This window comes from Grammomys surdaster, unplaced genomic scaffold (assembly GCF_004785775.1).
Source record: "Grammomys surdaster isolate TR1022 unplaced genomic scaffold, NIH_TR_1.0 516, whole genome shotgun sequence".
In the NCBI taxonomy this organism is placed as follows: Eukaryota; Metazoa; Chordata; class Mammalia; order Rodentia; family Muridae; genus Grammomys; species Grammomys surdaster.
In genome coordinates, this window is record NW_021604935.1 from 454,011 (window position 1) to 481,051 (window position 27,041).

General features: G+C 51.4%; 1 protein-coding gene across 5 annotated transcripts in view; it reads right to left on the bottom strand.

The window, feature by feature from the left end:
- Positions 1 to 779: 779 nt before the first annotated feature.
- Positions 780 to 27,041, bottom strand: part of Asb2 (ankyrin repeat and SOCS box containing 2) — a 26,659-nt gene continuing 397 nt past the window's right edge. The window contains exons 2-10 of one of the 5 annotated variants that reach the window (XM_028781708.1): positions 25,942 to 26,218; positions 18,659 to 18,763; positions 16,443 to 16,609; positions 15,493 to 15,648; positions 13,746 to 13,991; positions 10,461 to 10,632; positions 4,812 to 5,373; positions 3,506 to 3,659; positions 780 to 1,331 (exon numbers count right to left, since the gene is read on the bottom strand). In XM_028781708.1, coding sequence (XP_028637541.1) covers positions 1,195 to 1,331; positions 3,506 to 3,659; positions 4,812 to 5,373; positions 10,461 to 10,632; positions 13,746 to 13,991; positions 15,493 to 15,648; positions 16,443 to 16,609; positions 18,659 to 18,763; positions 25,942 to 26,147 — 1,905 coding nt within the window. In that variant the 5' untranslated portion in view covers positions 26,148 to 26,218 and the 3' untranslated portion in view covers positions 780 to 1,194. Of the gene's footprint in view, positions 1,332 to 3,505; positions 3,660 to 4,811; positions 5,374 to 10,460; positions 10,633 to 13,745; positions 13,992 to 15,492; positions 15,649 to 16,442; positions 16,610 to 17,241; positions 17,399 to 17,486; positions 17,578 to 18,658; positions 18,764 to 19,424; positions 19,503 to 25,941; positions 26,219 to 27,041 lie in introns of those variants that run through there. The other 4 variants (XM_028781710.1, XM_028781711.1, XM_028781709.1 and 1 more) reach the window with 4 other exon arrangements.

Sequence of the window (27,041 nt, forward strand, 5' to 3'; positions counted from 1 at the left end):
AAACTGAGTCCCAAAAGAGATAGCCAGAGCCTACCTGAGTCATCACTCCTCTACCCATCCAGAAGCTTACATTCTGAAAGGTCAGAAAAGACCCTTGCTGAAGATCCTCGGGGACAGAGGCTAGGCTAGGCTAGGCTAGGCTAGGCTAGGCTAGGCTAGGTGCAAGCTTTCAGCAAGGGAGCATGCTATTGGAGCAACCCTGCCTGGAGGCAGTTTGGCTGACATGCAGGGAGAACATTAAAGAACTTCCATGAAAAACAGTGTGTGCAGGTCTCAGCTTCTGGGTCCCAAAGGCCCTCAAACAGCAGTAACAACAGTGCTGGGCCTCAGTGCTCATCCGCTCCGCCTGCCAACAGGACACCTGAACCTGCCTTGCTTGTCTCATAGGAACACGGTAGCCAAGGATTCTGTACTTGCCCTGGCCATCTCTCCAGCCCTGGGTTGCTTTATTTTTTTTTAAACTTCTATAGCAAAAGAGGAGTGAGAAGGAGGGTCATGGAGAGTGGAAGACAATCCAGATATCAAAGTAACTTGTGAGCATCGGCTCCTGCTAGTGATGAAGATCTGGTTTCCATAGCAATTAAACCAGTAGAAGAAAACCAACTTCCTCTCTCCAGGTCCATGAAGGACACACCCTGAGGAATCTTTCAGAGCCCAACAAAGCTAACATATTCAGGGGTCTGCACATCCTGTACCCACCCCCTGCCTAGCCCCTGCCCCTGCCAGGAGCCGGGATGAGAACCTCAAATCCAGAGCATCAGGACTTCACAGGGCAGGAATTCTGTATACAACGTTTATTGTACTCAATGAAGTACTCGGGCTGGGGATTCCCCTCCCAGCCTGAAAGCTCATTGTCCAGTGAGGGATTCGTAGGTGAATTCATTCCCAGAAGTTCTCCAGCTTAAGGACAGGATTCCTGCCTGGGCCACCTTGCCCAGACTAGCTCTTCCCTGGCCCCAGGTTGAAGGTCTCTGGCTATGGCCAGAAGCAGAGCAGGTCTGCAATGCGATCCACTGAACAGTTTGAAAGCAGAGGCTTCACATCCACTCCACACACCCTGCTCTCACTTTGGGTGACGCTGTAGTAGAGAGAGCCAGCAAGATCACACTTGTTCTGACCCCAGAAGGTCCTGAATGCAGGCCACCTGGGTTGTCACGGAAACGGTCTGAAGGCCACGTCTCCTCTCCAGGCTGGCTACTGTGTATTCTCATATTTCAGGTATCTGATTAGCCTGCCTGGGAGTGGCAGTGTGTCCAGGAGTTTTATCCGGTATTTTCCTATGGCCTTCCGAACCCGCAGCCGGCAGAGGTGAGCCAGAGGTCTCGGAGGTTCTAGGAAGAGGAGAAATGGGAGACGCACATTTGTCATATGGAGTGCTTGCTGCTCTCCCCAGAACCGGGACTGGCAGAGTGCCTTCTTTATACCTTCAACCTGCATGGATTTGCACAGCCCAAAGTGGTCAGGGTAAAAGCCACGCCCACTTCCCAGGCTCCTCCTATCACTGGAAGCCAGATGAAGTGGGCGGAGCCTGGCAGCAGAGCTGGAGGGCTCCCTGAAGGCTGTAGACTGCTAGGAATACCTTATGCTGTGATGTTTGCTCAGTCAGGAGGTGGAGTAAAGAGAGCCAGAGGGGGCATTCATAATCAGTGATAGGGTAATTTATTTGGGCACAGGAAGTAGTTTGTCAAACTAAATAAAGGATGCCATTCATTTACACATCCATCCATCCATCCATCCATTCAACAAGCACACGCTGGACCATAGATGCAGAGGTGCCTTCTGGAGAAGGTAGAGGAGCCATGAGGAATGTTCCTGGTGAGGGACGAAGGCCAACACAGTCCCAGTGAGGAAGATGACAAGTGCCTGCCTAGTTTAAGAGGCCATGGCAAGGAAGCGAGAGGAAGGCAAAGGAAGTGGAGAACAGAGGAGACCACACCCCCAATCGCACACTCACAGGACAGCAGAGGAGGTGGCATCCCCAATCACACACCCTGGTGTTTCTGACCAACACCTGTTGTTCCTGTCACTCAGGGCAGGAGGCCTCAGCCTCACTTCAGGAAGGCCCTTTATTGAGGGGAGAGAGGTAAAGGCCACTGACTGATACGTGGCACAAGACACAGAGAGCCTGGGGACTGGCTTCTCCCCAGAATAATAATGTCGTCTACAAAGCACCTAGCTCAGGGAACAGGCCAGAGAAAGGTGACTTTAAAGCGGTGTGTTCTCAGCCTGTGGGCCGTTTGGTTCATAACAGCAGCAAAATCAAAGCTATGAAGTAGCAATAAAAATGGGGTCACCACAACATGAGAAACTGTATTAAAGGGTCGCATCATCAGGAAGGTTAAGAACCTTTGCTTTAATGTAGTCAAGGCAGGCTGGAGAGTGGTGTATCACCTGCTAACAAGTACCACAGTTCTCTGTCCTTGGGGTGGAGTCCTAGTTGTGAGAGATGACCCCTTTCTAAGGAAAGCGGGAGCAAAGACAGAACCGGTTGGGTCCAGATCTGGGCATGGACCGCTCCACCCTCTAGCGGCCAGGGACCATGGTAGCAGCAGCCAGAGACAGAACTGTTAGTGAAGGGTATAGCATGCCTGCGTGGGTGGTAGATAGACAACAACTGCCCCTTGCTGCTGCCCACTGACTTCGTTAAAGGCATCAACTGAGAATTGTTCTCCCAGGTCTGTGCCAGGGGAAGATCCCGTTGTCGTTAGGGATCAAGGGAGCAGTTGGGATCGAGAAGGAGTTGGGTTCATCGGAGACAAGGTCCTATGAGGGACAAGGATGGAAAGCGGTCTTGGTGGCATGGTGAGAACTTGCTGCAGGCCAGTCTTTTGTGTTATCTGTCTGACAGACAAAAGACCAGGGTCTAGCCTGCTGAGCCCAAGCTAGCCAGGCTTCACCGTCTGAGTGCTGGAAGGGTTTGGGCGATAAGCCTGCCTTTTTTCTCTGTTTAGGGGTGACAGGCCACCCTGAGTGTCCCTACAAATGCTGCTCAGAGACTGGGCTGCCCCAGGTGACCTGCCAAATCTGGTAGAGATGCAGACTCCAGATCTGCAAGGCATTGTGGATTCAGGAGCTGTTCTCTGAGTGAGACCTGGGTGCTTCATGAGCACTGTTCAACTGCAAATATCCTACGTCACCATCCACTCCTCTGCCTGCCGTTCCGCCTCTCAGGTGCCCCCATATGTCAGCAACCCCAAAGTGTGGGTAATGGATCCACAGTTCCTTCAGGATACCAGGATTATGTCAAACAGGATTGAAGGAGGGAGTAACATGTTGTCAGACCTGGGTGATACCTAGCCTGCAACCACATAGCTGTGTGACTTTGGCCCAGATGACATGATCTCTCTGCGGCCCCATGGCTACCATCCCAGGGGAAGAAGCAACACATTTCGAGAATACTGCATAGCAGGGCGGGGCACAGCCTGCGCTGGTATGGGTCACACTGCCTGAGGTCTGAGTCTCCGTGGGGCAGAAGATACGCTGGTAGCAGCAGCTACAGCCCTACCTGCCTTCTCCTTGATGACAGCCCAGTCCTCATAGCTGTCGATGTGCTCTTTCAGCCGCGAGCAGAGCTGCACGTTTCCGACATAGTCCAGAAGGACGTCGATAATGGGTCCCGCCCAGCGGCTCACTTCTGGGGCCGACAGGAACTCACAGAACTGGAATAGGAGCACACCACTCTTTCAGGGGAGGTCAGAGAGGTGTGGGGCAGGTGTCTAAGACCTGAAAGGTTCCCTTCTACAAACCCCTCCCCTCAGCAAGAGCCCCTCTGGGCACCGGCATCTTCTACCTGACCTTCAAGAAGGACAAGTTGGGCTGGCTCCATCATTTCTCGGAGCCTCGATTTCCTCGTCTGTAAATTGGGCCTATGGCATCCACTCCAAGGAGATTTTTAGGGATTAAAGTGCTTTGTACTCAGTAGACAAGTCACGCATAGCTTGACTAGTCAAGGAGCTGGCTGCTTAGCCACGAAAATGACCTCTAACTGTAAAGTGTTTCGAGTTTCAAATTTCTAGCTTCATTTACATTTTAAATGCTTTTACTTTTTTTTTTTTTTTAAACTGAAGATGAACTACCGCATCCTTCAGTGTTCTGCGACTGGTCCAAACCCTGGTCCTTTCTTAAACTTCATTTTATTTTTAAATTATCTGTATGCATATTGTGTGGCGCTATGCACGTGAGAGTGCCCTCACAGGACAAGGGCGGGGGGATTACGTTAGAGTCGGAGTTACAGGTAGTTATGAGCCAACCCTGGTGTTGCTGAGAACCCAAAACCAGTTCTCTGAGAGAGCAGTACACATTCTTCACTGCCGAGCTATCTCTTCAGGCTCTCTTGTGCTTTTTTATTTTGAGATAGGTTCTCACTAAGTTTTTAAAGGTGACCTTTAACTTACTCTGTAGCCTGGGCTGGCCTCAAACTTGCAACCCTCTTGCCTCTGTTTCTCGGGTACTTGGGCTGCAGTAGGTCTATACCACAGGACCGGTTGTCCTGTGTCCTAGGAGCCTCCCCGGCCTGCTCTGCTGTCCCCTTCCTGTCCACGGAAGATCTGACATAGGGCGACTGGGCCTGAAGTTCTGCAGCGTTCCCTCCTCTCTAGCCAATCTCTTACCCCACCGTGGGTTCCTTAAGGACCCCAAATCATTAGCCATGGAATCTGCGGCTGATGAAGATGCTAGCCACCGGTTCATTCCCCACCAGCCAACATCCCCTCCTAGGCCATAACCGCTCTCTCAACTTGCTTCCAAAGTATGGTTATCACCCTATCCTACCTATCTTTCCTAAAACCCTCCTGTACCCTCCCTCCAGGCACCTGCACCACGCTGGGTGCCTTGTCATCCACGGGCGAGTCGTGGAAGCGGCCGGGTCGCGGGGCGGGTGGGTGTGGCCCGTTGCCGTACAGGCAGGAGAAACAGGGCTCGCCATCGCAGCCGAGGTCCATGAGGAACTTGAGTAACGACAGGCACTTCATGGCAAACATGATGGTGGCCGGGAAGGCGGTGGGGTGAGTGGCAATGTAGGCGTCGATGTTGGCGCCGTGGTCCAACAGCAGCTGCATGGTGCGCAGGCAGCCGTGGCGGATGGCCACGAGCAGGGGGCTGATGACGTCGCGGTTGGGGTCGGCGCCCGCCAGCAGCAGCAGCTCGGTGGCGTACACATTGTTGTTGACCACGGCGAAGTAGAGCGCAGAAGTGCGGCGGTCCTCGTAGAGGCGCGCGCGCTCGGGAGCAAGAGGCGCGTTCACGTCGAAGCGCGCGGCCAGCAGCGCCTCCAGCACCGCGTCGTGGTTGCGCTCGGCCGCCAAGTGCAGCGGGCTGATGCCGCTACGGCGCACGCGCGTGCGGCTGGTCACAGGCAACAGCATCTGCACTATTCTGTAGGAGAAGGAGCACGAGCTGGTCAGGAGACGGGGCGCACGGGCACGACACGGTCAGCAGAGGGCGTCCAGGGGCCTGTCGTGCTTAGCAGGAAAAGGTTGGAAGTGGCTGGTGAGTTCTGAAAAACCTCAGCCAGGTGGGCTGTGACTTCAAGCATCTCGCAGGGACCCACTCCAGCTTAAATAAAGGATGTGTGGGGATAGAGAGATGGCTCGGATGTCAAGAGCTGTGGATGATCTTCCAGAGGACCAAGTTTGATTCCCAGCACCTACAGGGAGGCTCACAACCACCAGAATTTGTAACTCAAGCTCCAGAGGATCTGAAGCCCTCTTCTGGCAACCACCAGGACCAAGCATAGCTGTGGTGCATGGACATACATGCAGATAAAATACTGAGCCACTAATAATAAAGACATCAGCTCTCAGCAGTCTGGAGAAAGTGGCAGAAAGCCCCCTCGCACTCAGTGAAGGACCACTCTACTTTCTGCAGGAGGAAGCAGATAGAGCTAGATACTGAAACCTGGTACCAAACCTTGCCCTATTAGGGAGGAAAACACTGGGGGTTCAGTTTTGTTTTATGAGAGCCCATAAAGCAAGTCTTGTTGCCCACCCCCCCCACACACACACACACTGCAGATGAGAACAACTGAGACCTGGAAAGATTAAGGAACTTGCTGGGAGGGGCACTCTGGGGATGGATTGTGTTCCCTCCCTATCTTGCCACTCTGGCATCTGGTGGAATCTCTAGGCAGAGTGAGGGAAGGAAAGAGGAAATATCTCAACCGCTATTGCCCCCAGACTCATCTACTGTGCCAGTGTGGTTCCTTCTCCCTCCTACAAGAGGCAATTTTTTCCCTGAATGTATAATTCCATCTTGCCCAGCCCCTCTGCCTAGTTTTAACACAGAGTGCTCAGGCAGCTGAGGCTGGAGCTCCCACTGCTCTGGTTCCTGACTAAGGGGCTGAGCACCGCTCTCAGCACTTCACCTCTTACCCTTGTAGTTCTCCGAGTGACTCTTGGAGACTGCATTCGCACTGTAGATGAGGAAGCCCAGAGAAGGTGCATGACTTCCCAAGGATACACAGTCAGGAAGTGGGAACACCAAGATTTGAGTTCAGATTGTCCCATCCCTTTGGCCACACTCTTAATTACTCTCTTACTTCTGGTGTAGCAATCAGGGTGACAGCTGATGGGTCATGGGGTTTTGCAATTTTCACAGTGTTGTCAACTTGCCTGGCCCATTTTGCCCACGAGGTAGCCCCATGGCGTACCCAGAGCACACTGTGTCTATCTTTTTAACAGACGTGGCTCAGAAAACCAGTGACAAATCAGAGGTCGTAGAATAGCTCCAGGGGTTTGACCCCAGGACCCCTCATCTCAGCTCTTGACCCCAAGACTCATCTTGGCTCTAGTGCCCTGGATCCCTGCTGCCTTCCAGAACAAGCACTCAGCTCACACTGTTGATTTCAGGCTCTGATCCATCTAAGCCCTGCTGACAGACAGGTGACCTCACAGCCTCCTACGGAGCTCTAGGGAGGAGGGCCATGTCAAGGAAGGAGGAGGGGGAAGCAGGTGCCACCACCAGCCCAGTTCCCATGTCTCTTGATTCCTGGCACTCTTCTTGCCTCTGCCTTCCTGGAATCAGGATGCCAGTGACCTCCTGCTGGAATCTCCGGGGACAACATTATTGCGTTCAGCGATGCTGAGTTTGGCGAAGATCTGCCTCTGAAACCTCAAAAGGAAATTCACACACCCAGGGGAGCTAATTGCCTCCTAATTTCTATTTGTGCAGGCTCCAGGGGCTTGACCTCCTCTTCAGAGGTGCTGGTCAAAGGCAGGGTTGGGGCCCCTGGACCACCGCCATGACCAACAAATGCAGGGTAACATCCGTGACGCGCTCAAGCTCGAGAAAGAACAGGGACAGGGGTGGGCTGGGCGGCTGGCCCATGGGCTGGGATCTCTGCAGGCCCCAGCTGGTCTCCAGTGATTCCTTGACCGGGCCATGGAAAGGGGCAGAAATGTGGGAATTTGACAGTCTCTGCCCCAAATCCCAGGAGCATAAGGTCAGCGACTTAATGAGTCACTGGGTCGTTGCATACTTCTTCTCTAGGATTTAGCCATCAAGGGTCAGCGTGCTGTGCTGTGCGTCTATGACAGACATAGGGACAGTGCTGCCATTTTACAGAGGATGAAACAGAGACCCAGGGGTAGAGTGGAGCAGCAACTGACTCTGAATAAAGGAAGGCTGCACACCAGGGCAGAGTGGAGGTGCTGGGTACCCAGTGCCAGGCCTTTTCAAAGTGCCACACCTGTTTTTAATAAATTCCTTTTTCTTTTATCTGTTTTGAGACAATGATCTCTTGTGGTCTGGGATGGCCTCAGACTCATACAGAGGCATGGATGACCTTGAACTTCTGGTCTTCCTGCCTCTACCTCCCTAGTGCTGTCATTACAGGCGTATGCTACTGACTTAGGTCCCTCACTTCTAGCCGTGGAGAGTGCCCGAGTGGACAATCCACTATGCAGATGACTCTATAGGAGACCGTTCTGTGGGACTGAGGACAGGACGTAAGCAGGTGACTCCGAGAAATAGGTTAGGATGGACTGACTTCCCCGCAAAGCCAAGCAGAGCCAGCCCGAGACGGTTACTGGGAGGCCCCGCGCAGTATCTAGGAAGACATCTCAGACTGTTCGGCAGCCTCTGACTTGGGATATCACTCTAGATCCTCTTAGGTTTGCAAACCTGCTCTCCTGGCCCTTGGGCTGGGATCCCAGTGAAGACTATTTATGCAAGCATACAGTCTTACCATGCTATCTGACTTGGGTGCTGACGCCTTGACTTAACCCAGCCCAGGAGCAGTGAGAAGGTGTTCAAGCTGGCTGTCATTAGTATGGGAGCACAGGATGGGAGCACAGGGGATCTTGGGGATCAGCATAGGCAATTGAGGAAGCATCAGATCTCAGAATCACCTGGACCTGGTGACAACGGCCTAATGCTGGGCCATCTCCGGCATACCACTAACCTCTCTGAACCACACACACATCCGATTCTGCTGAGGTATACTAGTGACAGTGACAATGCATCCTTTAAAGTGCTCTTCACAGTCACCCCTTTAATTCAGAAGTGACCCCGCAAACTGAGCCCTTTTTGCCTCATGTATTCTTCATACATCCCAGCGAGGGGGAACTTGCACCCACATGGCAAGGCAGAACCTCACCGTCTCACTTGCACTTTCTTTGGATCTGCACACAGTAGGCTGTTAGAAAGCAGTTAGAAGTTCATGTCCTGAGCAGTGACAGCAGACCCTGCCCTGCTGCACCAAGCTAGAGGAGACCTTAGTCAAGGGGTCATGGTGACCTGACCCTTGGCCATGAGAGAGGTGCTCACTCAGCACTATGTGGAAATCCTGGTACCCCACCCCAGGCCGGCCCAGTGCCATCATCTAAGGTAGAGCCTGAATCAGGGTTGTACAGCTAAGGTCAGGAGCTCCTGCCTTCAGGGCCCTCGGCCACATTCTTGTCCATCTCACAGGGTCTTTGGAAATCTACCTGTCCTGCTATATGACACTAGAAAAGGATGACAGAAAATGTGCCTAAGGGATGGGGATGCAAGATTCCTTTCTCAGCCATGGCCCAACACACCCCACCCAGTGTGCTGAAGAGCAGGCACATCTGGCAGATGGCCCCAGGCTCCAGGCGCTGCGCTCCAGGCCCTGGGTAGGCAGAGTGTTTTGGCAGGTGGCTAAATGCCTATGGAATGTCACATCAAATCCCTGCTCAGCCTGTGGGAGGCCAGCGTGGGGAGGGCCTCTAATGCCACATGCCCAGGGTGTGAGCAAAGAGCAGTGGCCCAGCCAGGTGGCAGGGGCTGTTGGGAATCAAACTTTAACCCTTCACTGGGTAGCCTTCGGGAAATCGGTTGTGTGCGCTTACAGGAAGGTCTGGGGCTCTGGGGAACAGCTTTTGGGGCCTTTGTTTTATTTTCCATTGCTGTCTCTCTTCCCCTATACATCCCCCTGCCTCATGGACAATGCTAAGCACAGTCTGTTCTCTTTCTTCTGGGAGTCTGAAACGTTAGAGCATCTCCCAGTGCGGTGCCCAGGGCACCTGACACAGGTCTTCTAGTAACTGTAAGTTATTGTCTCACCACACCATGGTGGTGAATGTTTCCTTTGAAAACCATCATAAGGGGAAAAAAAAGATGCACTTAAAAACTAATGAAAATTGTCTAAAATAAAAAGAAAGCTTGCCAGGGTTCGTGGCTGGGAACTACCCAACCAGTAGAAAGTGTCTCAGTCGTGGGGCTGGTCCCATGGAGGCACAAGGCTCTTAGTTACCTAGTCAGTTTCTCATTCTGTAAAAGGGGCCGTCCCACAGCTCAGCAATGAGTCCACCCTTTGGAAATGACCAGTGTCTGTCTGCAAGGACAACCAGCATCCTCCCCCCCCCCCGACCTGCCAAGCATCCTTTCTTATTCACAGTGTGGGTGCTAAATTCTTAGCAATCGGCTCTCGGATGAGAGGTGTGTTGGAAGTGCCAGCTTACTCTGTGGTGTATAAGCTCCTGCCAACGTTGTGTTACTGAAGGAGGGAATGAACACGGTCCTGGGAGGGGCCTGCAGTGGACACACGAGCCCACACAGTCAGCCTCCAGTGCATTCTGCTCTGGTCCTTACCAGGTCCCTTCTACTGGGGCCACCATGGAGTTTAGGTCTGGGTGATCTCTCATCACATCATGAATGCCTGTGGACTGTTCATCTCTGTGTTTGTGGGAGAAGGGAGTACAGACGAATATGTATACCTTCCCTCCCCCAGACTCCTTCTAGAGAAGCTCAGCTTCCCCGACCTGAGCATGAAGTGCAGGGAAGTGCCCGGTGACTGGTCCCTCTCCGTTGCTGTCGACATAGACATCCTCAGCAACCAGCTAGTTGCCCGGCAGGTTATCTCTGCATCCTCCCACCCCACCAAGAAACAAACAAGCAAACAAAGAAAAAGTCCCCTCAAGGACCATGGAAAGCAAGTGTCCTGCCCCACCCTGGCCTGGTTGGGCATCCTTGTGCTGTTCATGGTAAGGGGTTGGACTGACCTATAGTTGCCCTTCTTGGAGGCAACATGCAGTGGGAGCAGGCCGTCCTTGTTGGCTTTGTTTGCGTCAGCGCCCTGTGAGAGAAGAAACTCTACCACGTCCTCATGCTCATTCTTGCAGGCCTCATAGAGGGCCGACGCACTGTCACTGGCCTGCGTGTTGATGTCTGCACCTGGAGAGGGAGAAGTGGAGCCATGAGCGATCAGTGGCTCTGCCACAATTCACTGTGTGGTGAGCACCTCCCAGCTAACTACCGTATGTGTGCTGGGCTATGCCTGCTGTCTGAATCCACATGGACCCCCTCAGATATCAGAGGAAGGGTAAGTTCTTTATCACAAAGCCACACCCATGCTGTTTCTCTGAATCCATAGGGAGCCCTGGGATGTCAAGTTTTTCATCACAGACCAGGACACAGAACATGAAAGGACCTAGGATAATCCACTCATAGATGTGAAGCCAAACTTGAACACATGGTCAGAGGATGGAGACCAGGTTGTCAGCCCTCACTATGGGCCCTAGCCTGTGCCCTGACAGCAGCAGCTCCAGCTAAGTACAAAGCTCCTGAAAGGAAACCCTACTGACTGTTAGTTGGATTTGGGATTGATGGTTTGTTTGGTTGGTCTGAGGCATCATCTCATGTAGCCTAAATGGTCCTGAACTTTTGAACCTCCTGCCTCTACCTCTAGAGTGCTGGGATTACGGGTGTGAACCACCACGCTGGTTTATTCAGTGCTGGAGATTGCCCCAAGGCTTTGTGCACGCCAGGCACGCACTCTACCCACTGAGCCACATCCCCACTGCTGGGTTTGTTTCATTCTCCATCAGAAACAGGAAAGAACTGGCTTCCATTATCTTCTTAAGGAACTGCTTAGGGACTGGAGAGATGGCTCAGTGGTGAAGATCATGTACAGGTCTTACAGAGGACACTGGCTTTAGTTCCCAGTCCCCACACAGTAGCTCACAACCACCTGCACTCCAGCAGATCTGATTTGTGTGGGTACTTATAATCATATACACATCACACATGTGCACACACACATACACACATACAGACACAATACACACACATACACATGCACATACATGCACACATACACACAATACACATACACATGCATGCGCATATACACATACATTCACATACATACATACACACATTCACATACATATACATGCACACACATACACACATACACATACGCACACATACATGCATGCACACATATAAACACATGCACACATACACACACATACATATACATACACACATACACATAGACATACACGCATTCACATACACACATACACACCACACACACACATCTGCACATACATGAATACACACATATACATACACACGCATACACTAAACACTAGACTAAACACTGAGCCATACTGGTAGGCAACACGCACACACACACACATGAATACACACATATACATACACACATTTCACATACACACATACACCCCATACACACACATACGTGAATGCACACATATACATACACACATACATACATAGACACACATGCACATACATGCACACACACATACACAAAACACTAAACTAAACACTGAGCCATGCTGGTAGGAAGGGGGCTAAAGCCTGGTAGCGGCTTCCTGCCTTCACCTTATCTTCTACATCTTGTGCGTCTCATGGCGTGAGAGAGAGAACTGGTGTGCACGTGATTTCTCTGCAGAGGGAAGTAGGCTTCAAGCTGCAGATGGAGATGAGCTGTGGTAGTTCAGTAAAGGCCGAGATCAAAGGCTCATGTCAACCACAGCTCCTCTCTCAGAGCCTCTGCTCCTCTCACCTTTCTGATTACTTCATTTTCAACAGCAATGGACTCGCTAGGGCCTTCTGAGAAGAGCACAGGCCTTGAGGGCCCATTTATGGCCATTAAAGGTTTTGTTTCATGACTCCCAAGCTCTAGAGCCTTAGGCTGTTTTTAGAAGCCTCAGTTTACCAGTTACTTAGTCAAGAGTCATGCTCCCGGCCTCCCGTGTTTACAACAAGGTGTAAATAAGGTAATAGAAACACAGTGCCAGGCTCAGAAGTTGCTGCTGTGTGGACAGAGTTTAGGACAGAGACTGGCCCTTCCCTCAGAGGGACAGTATAGGGACACCTTTAACAAGTCTGTGGGGCCCAGGCTCAGGATCCCTGGCAGGCCTAGCCTTGTCAGCAAAGCAGCCTGCTCACCCAAGGAAAATATTTGTATAGGAACCGGCTTTAACCCCCCTTGAAGGATCCAGTCCCTGCCTCAATATCAGCCTGGAGAGAGGGGTTCCCCTTTCCCACTGTGCCCTTGCCCTCAGTGTGGCCTGCTGGCCTGGGCTCCAGGACTCCACTGTGTTGTCAGAGTGTTCATTGCAGTTACCCCTGGCTAAGAGCCTTAGCCAGGCCCACAGTCGATCTCCTAGGTCGAGAGGCAGACACAAGTCAAATCCAGGCTCTCATAGTGAGCAGCCATTTAACCTGTCTGGGCCTCAATCCCCTCAAGTGTACAGTGGGGTTAGGACGGCACCTGGGTCACACTCTACCTATCTGTCATAAGTCCATGCTTAGCAGGAGGCCTGACACACAGTAGGTCCTCACCAATTTGTTGCAGCCCAGCCCCAACGCCTCTGCATAGCCTCAGCCTCTCCAGTGTCCAAGATGGACCTTCCTTCCATTGAAAGGGAAAGGCAATAACAGGAGAGCTTGGAAAAAGTTGTCAAACTACAGTTTTTTATTTGTGTTTTTGAGGTCTTTGCTACTAGAACAACATGGTGAAAGCAGTATGGTTTTAGTTTCTCCTGTTACGGTTTTTGTTTGTTTGTTTGTTTGTTTGTTTAAGGAAAAATAGTGCAGAGACCTGGGTTCAAATCCCATGTGTATGAAATAACCTACTGTGTGATCTTGGACAAATCACTTTCCCACCCTCCTGGTCCTTGGTTTTATCACCTGTAAAACAAGGACGTGATCTCCATCTGAGGTCTTTCTGGCCCAGCAGTGTGACCTGTAGTGTGGTTGGGGCATCAAGAGTCCAAGAATCTAGATAGCTCTACAACTAATTCCGTAGATAAGTCACTTCCTCTTTCCTGGCCTCAGATTCCTCTTTTGTGGAAGGAGGATGTTGAGCTGGATCTGAGATAGTAAGACAGGAAGCACATAGCAGCCCCTCGCCATCACTCTACCGAATACTCAACACAGCCCTGCGCGGCCCTGGATCAGAGGATGTCCACGAGACGACCCCAGCTAACCTCTGAGGTCCTCAGCAGCTGTTCTGCATGACCACTCACCATGCTTGGCCAGGAACCTCAGGGCCTCCAGCTGCCCGCTCTGGGCAGCCACAAACAAGGGGGTGATGCTGTAGACATTCTTGGCCTCCACCTTGGCCCCGCCGTTCACTAGGATTTCTATGACTTCCAGGTCATTGCGTGAGACAGACTCATGCAGCGCGGTCCAGCCCCTGTTACAGCGGTGGTTGGCGTCTGCGTTGTATTGTACCAGTATCCTCACCGCCTCCGCGTTCTTGCGCTCACAGGCTGGACCCAGGAGAAGTAAGACAGTCAGTGTGGCCCTGAAGGTTTGACGAATGACCAGTTTAATCTTTCCAACTACCCTTGAAGAACCCAATGTCAATGCTAAGTCTATAAATGAGGCAGGTGGGACACAAAGATGGTAAGTGACTTACCCAGAGTAACACAGAGACCAAGAGTCAGAACTGGAATTCAAACCCAGAAAGTCATATCCAGAGGCTCTGTCCCCTAGAATGTTCTAAAGTATCCCTCATTCATCAACCTTTTCAAAGCTACATCAGACACTAGGGCTGAAGATAGCTACGCAGCAAAGGCTGCTCATCTAACTTGGCATTATCTTCTGGGTACAACCCATCTTTTTCATCCTCCTCAAAGCTCCTCTTCAGCTTCTGGTCCACAGTTCTCACTAGGGAGCTATAGAGGGCAGTTGGGGTCACCAAGGAACATGAGCCAATTAATGGCTTTTAAAGCCTCCCTGGAGAGGAGACAGCAAATGGGGAAGCAGCTGCCTAGGGTGTTTCAAGGGGTTCCTTTCTGCATCTCCAACACCAGTCCTCTCTCTGTAAACCACACAGCAAAGTCTTTCTAGAGGAGGTTCAGGAGAGGGTCCACATGAGACCACACTCAGGAGCTGGGAGCCAGGGACTTTGATACCTAATAGGTCCAAGGCCAAGCCACTGGACTGGTATTTGGCGTGCTTCCTACAGCTCTTTTTGGTACAGCTGAGGTCCCAGGTAACAGCTGAGGGCCCCATAGAAAATATTTCCATGTTGAATTCAGGTGCCTGCAGAGTATTATATGTGCTGGATGCCAAATCACAGATGTACCTTTGGTCCTTACATATAAAATAAGAACACTAGCAACATATACAGGTGTGGAGATGTATCTGGGGGCTTAAGGAAAACGCCTTCCCCAGCATGTAAGTACTCAACAGGTGCCAGCTATTGTGAGGGTTTATCTGTCCATTGACACGGGACCTGGCTATTTCAACCAGTGCATATCTTTGAACTAGTGTTGAACTAGCCGGAGGCTTTTGCTTACATAAACATAGCAGAGGTATACACTCCTTCTCCTACCGTCTGGCCTCTTCCCATGTTACTCTAGAAGCTTACCCAGCTGGTAAATTCCTTCCTGTTGGGGTTCAGCCCAGGCATCCCTCTATGAGCACCCCCCTCCCCACATTTCCACCTATCCCCTCGCCAAGCTCTGGATGCTTGTAGTCTGAGTATGTGCCCATGCTTGATGTAACCCACAGATATATGCCCCATCTTTTCAACTTAAGACTCCAGTGACAGCCCCGCACCCCCAGCATGTTGACCTGTGGGATATGCTGGGCGATCCCATGTATAAACACAAGATCTAATTAGCACGCACCATGCATCTTGGAGGGGTACTACCCTCTGCAAAGTGGATCCCTCAGAGCTGGGCGTTCATGGGAACAAGCTGAAAGCTGCCCACTTTGCTTCTGGACTTCCTGGCCCATGAGAAGCCCAGCCTAGGGACTTACCTTTGTAAAGTGGAGTCTCCCTGGATTTGTTAGAGATGTCAGGCTCTGCCCCTGCCTGAAGCAGCGACAGGAGGCAATCCAGGTGTTCTCTGCATGTGGCCAGGTATAATGCTGTCTCTTCCTGCAGTGTGCGCTGGTCAATGGTCCCTGGGTAGGCTGGGGGACACCAGGAAATCTGTGACGGAAGGTACCATTCTACCAACACACGTGTTCTGACTTCCTTGCAGTTCTAAGGATGGGAATGGAACTGCTTCCTCTGAATATTACTAAGCCCAAATTACCTTCATCTCACCCCCTATGACCTGCATGGGTTCTTGGCTATAGAAATGCAACTAGATGCCACTTCCTCTGGGAAGCCTTCCCAGATTGAGCCCCTAGCTCTAAAGTGTCTACTTTTCCTTTGCCCTCTTAGTCACTGCTAGAATGACCATATCTCAGGTAACTTTTTCTCCAGGTGTGGTTGGTGGGAGTTGGGATCATTCAATGACCAGAACAATACCTGTCTGTTGGCATTATTAATCCTAATCTGGCCTACTAGAAAGATGAAATTTGGAGATGAGGCAGAACTAGCCCAGGGTCCCACAGTTGGTGGGAACAGCCTTGGCAGTGCACAGACACAGTTGTGCCTGAGCCTTTCCACACCAAATCATCCCCTGGAACATTCTGGAACAAACTGGCAGTGGCTGTCCCAGAACTTAGCTCTTCCCTCATTCTTTTCTAGGAATTAGGTTTTCCTGGCTGAAAGGCATGGAGAGATAACAGCAGGGGGCCAAAGCAGGAACAGGAAGTGGACTGTCCATCCCATCCCTACCTCTAACCCCCACTCTCCACTCCACTCCACCCACCCCCACTGCTACACAGTGATTTTAACTGTGTTTGTGGAGACCGTTACATGGTCTGCCCTCTTCACCAAGAGAGAGCCCTGCTGGCCCTTCAGAGATGGTCCTCACCTTGCTGCAGGACTTTCAGGCAGCCCAGCTGGCCATAGTACGCAGCCTCATGGATCGGCAGCCAGCCCTCCTTGTTGGGCTCTGCAAGATTCTTCCCATCCTGGATCATGACCTTCAAGGCTTCTTCATCCCCTTCCTTGATGGCCTTCAGCACGGGGTCCATAGCCCTGTGAGAGCAAGCGGCAGCCAATTCTCAGCTGTAGACAGAGGCAGGGCCAAGTGGCCTGGGTACTGAAGGCAAACGGGACCTGCCGGAGGGCAAGCCAGTGCCTGCTCTGGGGTCTCTCCTTCTTGTGTATTCAGCTTGTTCTGAGACTAATGCTTGTGCCCTCCAGTCAGTTCACTGGATGCAAGCGAATTAGGGTGGGAAGCCAGCAGCCCTGTGCCTTTCTGTGGCTGAAGCTAATGTCACACCCAAACCGTTTCTACCAGGGAGACTCAGGCAAACCTGAGTGCTAACCCTGGCTAGCAACTACAGAGGAATCTGCAGGAACTAGGGGGGCCTTCCCAAAAGATGGCCCTCTGATTTGTACCAAGCACAGCTACCTACAGGGCTGAATGACTGCAAAAGCTTCCAAAGTCAAAGGACCTGCTGTTTCCCCAGCCTTCCTGCCTCTCCACCTCCCCATCGAATCCACTCTCCCTACTCCCAGCTGCTGCAAAATGACAATACTTGAAGGATTAATAAATTAGAATCCTTCACAGTTTAAAACTTCTAAATGTCAAAAGATTTCAAGGCCCTGGCATCTTTGTTTGGCTCACTGAAGGCAATTTTTTTCCCATTTATCCATTTCTTAACTTATCTGTCTGTTCTCTTCCGTCTACTTTCCCTATGTCCTCTGTTACCAAGTCAGTAGGGACCATGGCTGCCTAGGATCCTGGAATCAGGAGCTAAAATGAGTTTAGGGGGATCTCTAGGACCAACCCCCAAACTCTCCCAGCGGCTTCCTCCAGCATGCTAAACTTCCTCCTGCGTCTCGGCCTCTGGGTTATTAATAGCAGATACGGGTGAAGCCAGAGACCCAGCAAGGACAAGCGACTGACCAGCTAGATCCTGAAGGTCCATCAACACCATCATAGCCACCTGCTTGAGATCCCCTAAGGAGCAACAGGACCAACCCCCATCAGTTTCAGGGAGGGCCCCATGGGGTATGTGGTCACTGCTGAAGAGGAGGGGAGTGGGTTGGCTGGTCCTGTGGCCTTGGTGGGAGGGGGGTTCCCACTGTGTAATACTTGCTGTCAGGACCCACCAGATACAGTGGATCTCCCCAGCTGGGGTTCACAGGTCCTGGGACCCTCAGTTTCATACTGAACAGTTTCCCTATGAGCTCAGACAAAGTCCCCACCCCAAAGAGGGAGAGGCTGCCAGGCATTTTAAACCAAGGATGAGAAGCAAGCCGCACTGGGCCTTGGAAGACAACTTTGTCTTCCCCAACCCTGCCGTGCAGCAAAGGGAGACGGGGGCGGGGGGCAGGCCCTCCTATGGCAGACATGGCAGGGATAGGCAGTTGTACTGAGATTAGAACTGGAACTTTCTTTTTTTGTCAACCCTAAAGCCCCAAGGACGATGTGGTCCCCACAGGGCTTGGAGAGGCTGAGAATGAGAACGGGCCAGCTGTATCCTCCTCTCTGCCACACTGAAATGGGGTACCAGCAAAGGGACCCTTTTTCCTTTTAACTGCTTTTAGGGTCACTCTGAACCAGAGCAAGGAGGGAGGTACAAATGTCCCATTAGCTCCATACCCCTGGCAGAACCCCCTCCCTTGGTCCCAGTTAATTGATTCGTTCTGGGCTTTGGCACCTGGCCCTCAAATGAAGTGTTGTGGGTGGAGATTTGCATGTGCACAGATGAACCCCTGGAGGTGGCGTGGGGAGACAGGGATAAACAGGAATGAAAGCCAACTCTTCATCTCACCCCAAACCCCAGTCCTTTGAACCTCTCCCTCTTGCTGGAGCCCCAGATTCAGAGTCCCATGGGACTCCTCCAGCTGCAGGGTCACAATCTCTGAGAATATCTGAGGGGTCAGTCCCAAGCACAGCCTTAATGCCACTCCTAGCGGGGATCAGTCTGTGGCCCCTGTGCCTAGCTCTGTAGGAGTATTAGAATCTTGGCACAGCAGGGAGGGGATCTAGGATTGCAAACACTCCCCTCCCCCTGCTCCCTCAGCTGGAGGTGTGAGCTGGGTGGTCTTGGGGCCAGGTGGGGAGTCACTTACGCCATCTGGGAAGTCTTGAACAGGTTGCTGCTATACTTCTGCATGACCCCCTGGAACAGGCCCAGGGGTGCGCGGGCTGGTGGGCTCTCGGGAGACGAGGAGGACCTGGAAGGTGTAGAGCCAGAGTGAAACAGAGCAAAATACTCTGTATAGGAGAAGCGAGTCATGCTGGAGCCAGTAAGGAGGATGGAAGGCGAGCCGGGAGAAAGAGTCTAAGTGACAGACAGACACAGGGCTCTGAACCAAAGCAGATGGCCGGGTCCTCTCTGTGTGCTGGACACAGCTGCTGTGTCTCTGGATTATTTTTGGCCCTTGGAGGAAGCCCTTGGAGATTTAAATGACCATATAAGACAACAATGAGGTTAACCTCACCCCCGCCCCCACTGCCCCCCTCCCCAGCCAACCACAAGGGCGCAGATATGAAGCAAGGTGACATTCTTCACCAGGGAGGATGTGAGAAGCAGCCGGTCGGTGGCAGGCATCAGGATGAAAGCCCATGGGGTGGTGGGTAGTCTCAGTGGGGCCGGGGAAGAGACTCCTGGACAAGCAAGGGAATAGGAGAGCCACTCTGAGAGGCCAAGACATGAGGACCCTTCACCTCACCTTCCTGCTGGCTTCACATAAGAGGACTGTGTACCCCATAGTCCTCTTGGGACCCAGTAGTCTAGTAGACATGTGTAAGGAAGATCAGAGAGTGATTTAAACCCCGACGCCACTTGCGAGACCTGCAGACAAGCTAACTTTCCCTGTTTCTTACTTTTCCTACCTGTGTAATGAGAAGAGAGGAGCCCCTGTCTCAAGAGCCAGTGTGAAATGCTTAGCTGTCTTGTAGAGCACAGTGTTCCTCAAAGGCTTATGTGTTGAAGGCTTGTCCCCAGTTCAGTCGAGTTCTATGGTGTGTTTTGGGGAAGTGGCAGGGATCAAGAGGGCTCTGTCCTTGGCCTTGGAATCTGATCCACTGACTAGTTCAAATTGGATGGTGAGACAGGTAGCTTTAATTGTCAACTTGACACACAGTGTGGACTCTGCTGGGAAGAGAATCTCAATTAGATTGGCTAAATTGGGTTGGCCTCTGGGCATGTCTGTGGGTGTTAAGTCATACTGATATGTGAAGACCAGGTAGGTCTACTGTGGGCGGCACCAATTCCTAGGCAAGAGGTCCTGAACTGTATGAGAGGAGTGGAATCAAGCTGAGCACAAGCAAGCATGCAGATGCATTCCTTCTCTCTACACTGCCAGCCATCATAATGTGACCAGATGTCTGGGGTTCCTGCTGCTGTGATTTTTTTCCCCCAGTGATAGACTAGAACCTGGGATTGTAAGCTGGAGTGAACCCTTTTTTCTACCAAGTTGCATTTTGACAGAGTATTTTTATCATAGCAACAGAAATGACAAGAGGATGGATGACATTGTAGAGAGGTGGTAGAAATAAAGGACATGCCACCCAGGTGAAGGGAATGGGTCCTTGGCCCCTTTCTCTCTCCTTCACTGCTTCCTGGCCTACTATGAGGCAACCAGCATCCTACGCCACAAATTTCCACAGCTATGGTATTCTGCTATTCCTTGGGCCTGTAGTAATGGGCTACTGGCCACAAACTGAAGCCACTGGAACCGTGGACCTGAATCATTTCTCCTTTAAGCCATGTCCCTCAGTCTTTAGTGGAAGAAGAAAGCCAGCTAGCACAGAGAGAGGACTTGACTCAAGCCAGGGTTTCATTTTGTTCTCATTATACTGAGCCTCGATCCCACTCTCCCAGAAGGTCTGATGGAGATGGGGCAGCCAGTCCCCTCTGCTCCTGGCTGGGGACGCAGGGACAATAGACGTCACCCTTTATCATCTCCTAGCAGGTCAACCTGAATACCAAGCACTCTCTCCTTGCTGCCCAGACAGGGTGGTGGAGTGCTGTCTGTGGAGTCTAGGATCTCACTCTGAGGCTGGAACCCCATGGGGTACAGGTGCTGTAATGAGGACCTTGGGAAGGATCCTGACCTTATACGGCAGGGCAGGGTAGGGCCTCAGACTCTGTGGATCCCTCAGAAAAGCCAGCCTGTGGTGCAGAGTAGGGGCCCTCGTGAGAGAAGTGAAGAGGAAGCTTGGTTCAAAACAGGCTGAGGCCTGGACATCCATGTCCTCCATGTGTCTGCTCTTCCTGTCTCCTAACTCACTCTATCCTTCTATAATATCTGTGTAAGGCACAGATGCATCCAGTCAGTACTCTTCCTTCTGTTCTTCTGAAGGTGTACATTAATATTGCTGCCTTTCACAGATGAACAAGTTGATGGTGGGCACCACTCAGAATTCCATGGGGCAGGTGAACAGGGCTGAGGACCAGACAGCTCCTAAGACTCCCCCATCCTCCAGGGCCTGGCTTCCTCTTGCTTTCTACCCCCCCCCCTTCTGCTCCATGACCTCCACACTGGTTTCGTGCCTTTGGATGAATACAGACTCTTCCCCAACTTTGTGCCTCTGTTTCTTACTTTACTTGCAAAGTGGGGTCAGGACCAAATTGGTGGTGGGGGTGGTGTATCACTGTCTATGTGGCTGAAGAAACTCAGTGTGACACAGATTCAAGAGCCATCACCCAAGATAAAGATGTGCATAGCCTGTCTCCCCTGGCCTGTCTGCACTCGCCCAATGCTCCCCTCTCTCCTCTTGGTCCTAGGAAAGCAGCTTTGGCCAGACTATCTCTGTAGTCAGCAGGTCTTGGCTCTCCATGAAGCCCCCAGATTCCCAGTCCATGTGTCCTCTAGTCTCTAGCTACCACTCAAATGTTTCAACAAGATGATACACACAGGTAAAAAGCTACCAACTTCACCTAAATTAATGAGGACTGTCCCATGTGAAGTGTTGACAGAAAGGATTGTAGCTGAGGTGAGGTGACCCAAGGTTACACTTGGGTCATGGTTGGATCATGGGTCACCAGTGTGCAAGACAAATTTCTCAGAGCCCTCCCAAGCACCCTCTTGCCACCTCCCAAGGCAGCAGGGGTGTGTCACTCCCCTTCTGGCAGAATGAAGAGGCAGACATGATAGGTCCCACAATGTGCCGGCTCTGGATCTATCCCAAGCCTGGTGTCAAGGACTGGGATCGCAGACCTCTGGGCCAAGCATTGTGGATCCTTAACTACTCAGAGGCCACAGGTGCGTGACAAGGCCACACACCCACAGAGCTGCAGGGAGGGGTTACAGCAGGAGAACTTGTTCCAGAGCACTGAACTTGGGTTGCATGACCTTGGTCTGGGGGTTAGCCGTGTGGCTGTTCACAGTACCCAAGCTCTGAGTCTCAGGCTAGATGGGAAGTCAAGGGCCTTTTGTGCTTTCAAAGCAAAGTTGAAGGCCCCACTTCCCCTCTGCTGGCTGCGGCAGGGGAATTCCCAGCAGAGCTAACCGCTGGGCTGAGTCATCTGAGAGGAAGATGCTTCCGTGGGATGTGGCTACAGGTTATGACCTAAAGGAGGTCCAGGTAGGGCTTGTCTGCTCCTCCCTGAAACACAGCAAGCACCATGACCGGGCCTGCTCTGCAGGGTTCCCATGTACCTTCAGCCTTTGCCTTCTTCAGGCTGCAAACTTGGTGGGGGTAGCAGGGTATGGCCAGGTGTCAGGATGGACCCAGCACAGCCTGTGATCTGACTGGAGTCATCTGCACCCAAGCACCCTATCCCAAGCAAGTCCAGGTTTAGGGTTCCCTCCTTGGTCTTCTGAGAAGAGCAACCTTCAATAAAACGCAAGCATTTGAAGGCTTTGAAGATCATCTAGTTGCCATAGTAACCTCAGGCTCTCTTGGTCAGGGGTCTATGGACCCAAGTTCCCCATTGGATAGGAAGCGAGGTATGACTTTTGGGAACTCTTGGGGCCCAGGCTTGGCAAAAGACTTTCATGACTGTTCTACTTTGTCCTTTCACCTGGTTGTGGGGAGACGGCTCTAAAAAGTGACCTCAAGCTTTATGGGGGTTGGGGGGAGGTATTCCTATGGTTTCCTTTTCTAGGACCCTGCACTCCTTTTTAAAGACAATGGCAAAGTACATTCCCAGAGTATATTCTTGGCTTCGAATTGTTTATCTCCCTAACAATATTCATTAGGCACCTACAGTGACAAAGGCACCAAGGCACAAGTGAACAATGTCCCTTAGTCCCCAAGAAGTCCTATCGCTGGGAAGCTCTCAGGAGACTCTCCTAGCCTGACACAGAAGCTGCTCTGTGGAGCTGGGGTAGTTATGAGGTTGGGGCCCCAGGAACTCCTCGCCTAGGGAACAGGAGGGGTGAATGCAGGCTTCAGAGTGTAGGGAAGGCTCCATCCTTCTTCAGTGGGTTTGCTTTTTGCTAGAAGACTACACAGGGGGCAGGGGGATCTGAAGCAGAGTTCTTGCCAACAAGGACTTAGGTTCCATCCCCAGCACCAAAAGAGGGGAAAGAGGAGGAGGAGGAGGAGCTGGAGGAGGAAGAGGAGGAGGAGGAGAGGAGAAGGAGGAGGAAGAAGAGGAGGAGGAAGAGGAAGATGAGGAGGAGGAAGAAGAGGAGGAGGAAGAGGAGGAGGAGGAGGAATATATTTCGAGATGAGCAAGCTTCAGCTATTGCCATTTTGGAGAGGAGAGGTTAGGTCAGGACTCACTGAGATGGAGTATCTAACCTGAAGTCACTGCATATGCAGTAAATGACACAGAAAATATTGAACCTCCAAACCCACCTTTCTTCTCATGATCTTTTGTCCCTCTACCCACCCATGCACTTGTTTATAAGTGGCCGTTCGCTATATGGTCAAGACTAGGCGTCAGAAAGCAGAGCAGGCATTTGAGACCCCGAATGAACTTCACGGGTCCCTGCCAGAAACAGGTAAATAAGGCTTCTAAGTAACATCTAGGGCCATCCATGCAGTAGCCACCAGGACAGAGAATACATGGTTAGGGCAGGATTCACTGAACAAGGGATGGCTAACCTGAGACCCAAAAGATGCCAAGGAGCCCCTTGGAGCCTCTATGATGTCCTGGGTCTGTTTGATAATATTGTAATATCCAAAGATGAAGATGTGCGGAGCTCTTAGGTCTACACATCAGTCTAAAACCTGGTTCAAGGTAGAGAGAGAGAGACAGAGAGAGGAAGCCTTTCTGTAGAATCAGCAGAACCTACAGACTGCCTGGCCTCCCGGGGGGTGGGAGGGGTGCTCCTGAGCTGCAGAGGAGGCTGCAGGCGCTCAGCGATGTGTGGTTCCTGTTACAGTCCTATCCGTCTCTATCTGGTCCTCTCCTGAGAAAGAGGAACCTGCATTTGACTTCAGCTAAACCAGCCAAAACAGGAACCAGATGAGCCAAGTCCCTGCACAGGGTTTCTGAGGCCCCCATGGGATGTGGTGAGAGCTAGCTTAGGAACATGAAGGCTTTATTCTCCTCACTGTCCAAGAAGCCTGCCTGCTGTGGAAAGAACCTCTCAGAACAGGGCTCCCAGGCCTTGGCCCAGCTAGTTGGATACAGGTTAATTGACATTAGCAAGGAACAGTGTGACTTGGTGTAAGCATTGATGGTTGTCAACCCGGGGACAGGGGTGAGATGGTTCATTTCCCACTTAAGAGTCATGTCTGCTGTGGCTCACCTTAGCAAAACCTGTTAGACAAGGAAGCAGAACTTCTGAGGGAATGGACGACTTTCCCAAGGTCAAGGTCACATAGGGGTCACTGACCACCACTGGGGACACAGAGATTTGAGACTCATGGCCCACAGTCACATAGATCCCACTTGTTACAGCAATTTACTGTCCCCCTCGCACCCCACCTCCAACATACACAACCTTGGCTGGAGGTGGGTGAGGACAGTAAAAACATCTTCACAGTGTATGTATTTCTTTCCCCAAAGCACTTGAAGAGCAAATGCCAAGTACCTCTCTGGCTGCCCTTGCAGAGAAGGTGTCCCTAGATCTGTCCTGCCCATTGGTTAGCCACTGGCCACATGTAGCCGATAAACACTTGGGATGTGGATGTGAAATACATGTGATTTTAAAAGCTTGACAAGAGATAAACGTTAGTGTGTGTGTGTGTGTGTGCACACGCACGCGTGCGCTCGTGCACATACCGTGGTACCTGCATGGAGATTAGAGAACCACTTGTTGATTCTCTTCTTTCACCACATAGGTACCACAGTTTGAACTCAGATCACTGGGCTTGGAAGCAAGCACCTTTACCCACTGAGCCATCTCACCGGCCCTGAGTGTATAATTTTTATTTTGGTGATGAGTACAAATGATAATATGTAGACATAAAATATACATAAATTGTGAGTCATGCTAGTACATGTCTGGTTTCTCAGTAACTAGGAGACCAAGGCAGGGAGATTCAAAGTTTGAGGCTAGCCTGGGCTACACAACTGAGTTCCAGATCAACTTGAACTATGTAATTTGGCCTTGACATAAACCATACCTTTTTATAAAATGATGTAGAAGTTCACTTGATTCTCCTACTACTTAAGTGGCACTGTGGACAGTGTTGGTGGCTTTTCATGTGGCCTCAAGTCATAATGCTAGAAAGCCCATCAGCTGGGAAGATGAAGTGGGGGGTGGGGGGGAGGAGAGGGAGGCATGGAGACCAGGCAGGATTAGGATGCCAGGCAGATTCCTTTTGCCTTGCAGGTTCATTTTCTATAGACACACTGCCCAGACAAAGCTGGAAGCACTAGCCTCACTGAGCAACAATCCCCTGGATCCAAGCATAAATCAGTCAGGCCAGGTCAAGCCTGGGCTTTGGAGCTAGTCAATTCCAGGTTCCTAGCCTTGTGACCCTGCTGGGCCAGTTAGTCAGCCTTAGGCTTCGGGTTTCTCAACATAGAGACCATAGGGTGTCCTTAAGAGAGTTGTTTTTCAAAAAAAATGAAAGCACAGGGAATCTGCCCTGAGACAACAGAAGTTCCACACTTGTGGAGTCAGCCAACTTCAGATAAAAAATATTTGAAAATCCCGTCTGTACAGAACTGTACAGACCGTCTTTCTTGTCAGTTATAACGTTGTTAGTCATGTATCATTTGTATTTGTAATAAAAAAAAACAACCTAGTTATGAGTTAAAATACTTAGTGAGATTATATAAGCGATAAGCAAATACAATATTTTATGTGAAAGACTCGGGCCACAGGCATCCTGGATCCTATCCCACTGTGACACTAAAGAGTGACTTTAGATGACAAATGCAGACCACTACGAGGTCAGAGACCAGGATATTTTGGTTCAGGATGAAGATCCTGGGGTATCTAAAGCTTGAGGAATGCCCAGAGGCCCATTTACCCTCCATTAGCTTCTCCTTACTTACCTAGTCCATGGATGGAATTGGCCTGGCTGGTGGTTGGACTGAGAGGACACAGAAGTCTCAGCAGGGGTTGCGCCCCGAGTCTTGTCCGCCAGGCTCTGCTCGATGGCCATCTGGACCAGCTCCTCTTCACTCAGGCTGCTGTACAGGCTGTATTCCTCATGACCAATGGCACGTTGTCTGCCCCGAGTGGAGATCTCAGTCGCCATCTTGGCCACCTCTCCTCCAGCTTCCAGAAGAGAGACTCAGCAGGAACCAGCACACAGCAGGTGACAAATCCCTGTGAGGAAACCAAACTCCCAGTCACCGAGGGTTTCACAAGGCAGTCACGTTGGCCCACAGGCCAGACTGTGGGATAGCACATTTTTAAACATGTGTGTGTGTGTGTGCCCGCATGTTAGTATGTACACCCGAGTGTGGATGCATGTGGAGGCCAGATGCAGGTAGATTTACAGGTCTGAGTGCCAGGTACCAAAATGGGTGCTCTGCATGAGTAGCAAGTGCTCTTAACCACTGAACCATCTCTCCAGCTCACTCATTTTCTAAAATTTATTCAGTTGGCCATGGGATCTGTTTAAGCATCCATCCATCCTCACAGCCATACATCCACTCAACTATTCGGCAACACACCTATCTTTCAAACCATCATCTGCCTACTCATCCTCTCATGCATCTGTCTAACTACGTATGGCTATGCCCACCCATTCTCCCACCTGTTCTGCTACCCATCTTCTCATTCCTCCTCACATACATCCTCCCATTCACTCTCGTACCCATCCTCCCACCCATCCTCCCACTCATCCTCCCACCCATCCTCCCACTCACTCTCCCACCCATCCTCCCACCCATCCTCCCACTCATCCTCCCACCCATCCTCCCACTCATCCTCCCATCTATCCTCCCATCTATCCGCCCATCCATCCTCCCACCTGTCTTCCCACTCATCCTCCCATCCATCCTCCCATTCACTCTCCCACTCACCCATTCTCCAACCCATCCTCCCATCCATCCTCTCACCCATCCTCCCATCCATCCTCTCATCCACCCTCCCACCCATCCTCCCACCCATCCTCCCACCCGTCCTCCCACTCATCCTCCCATCC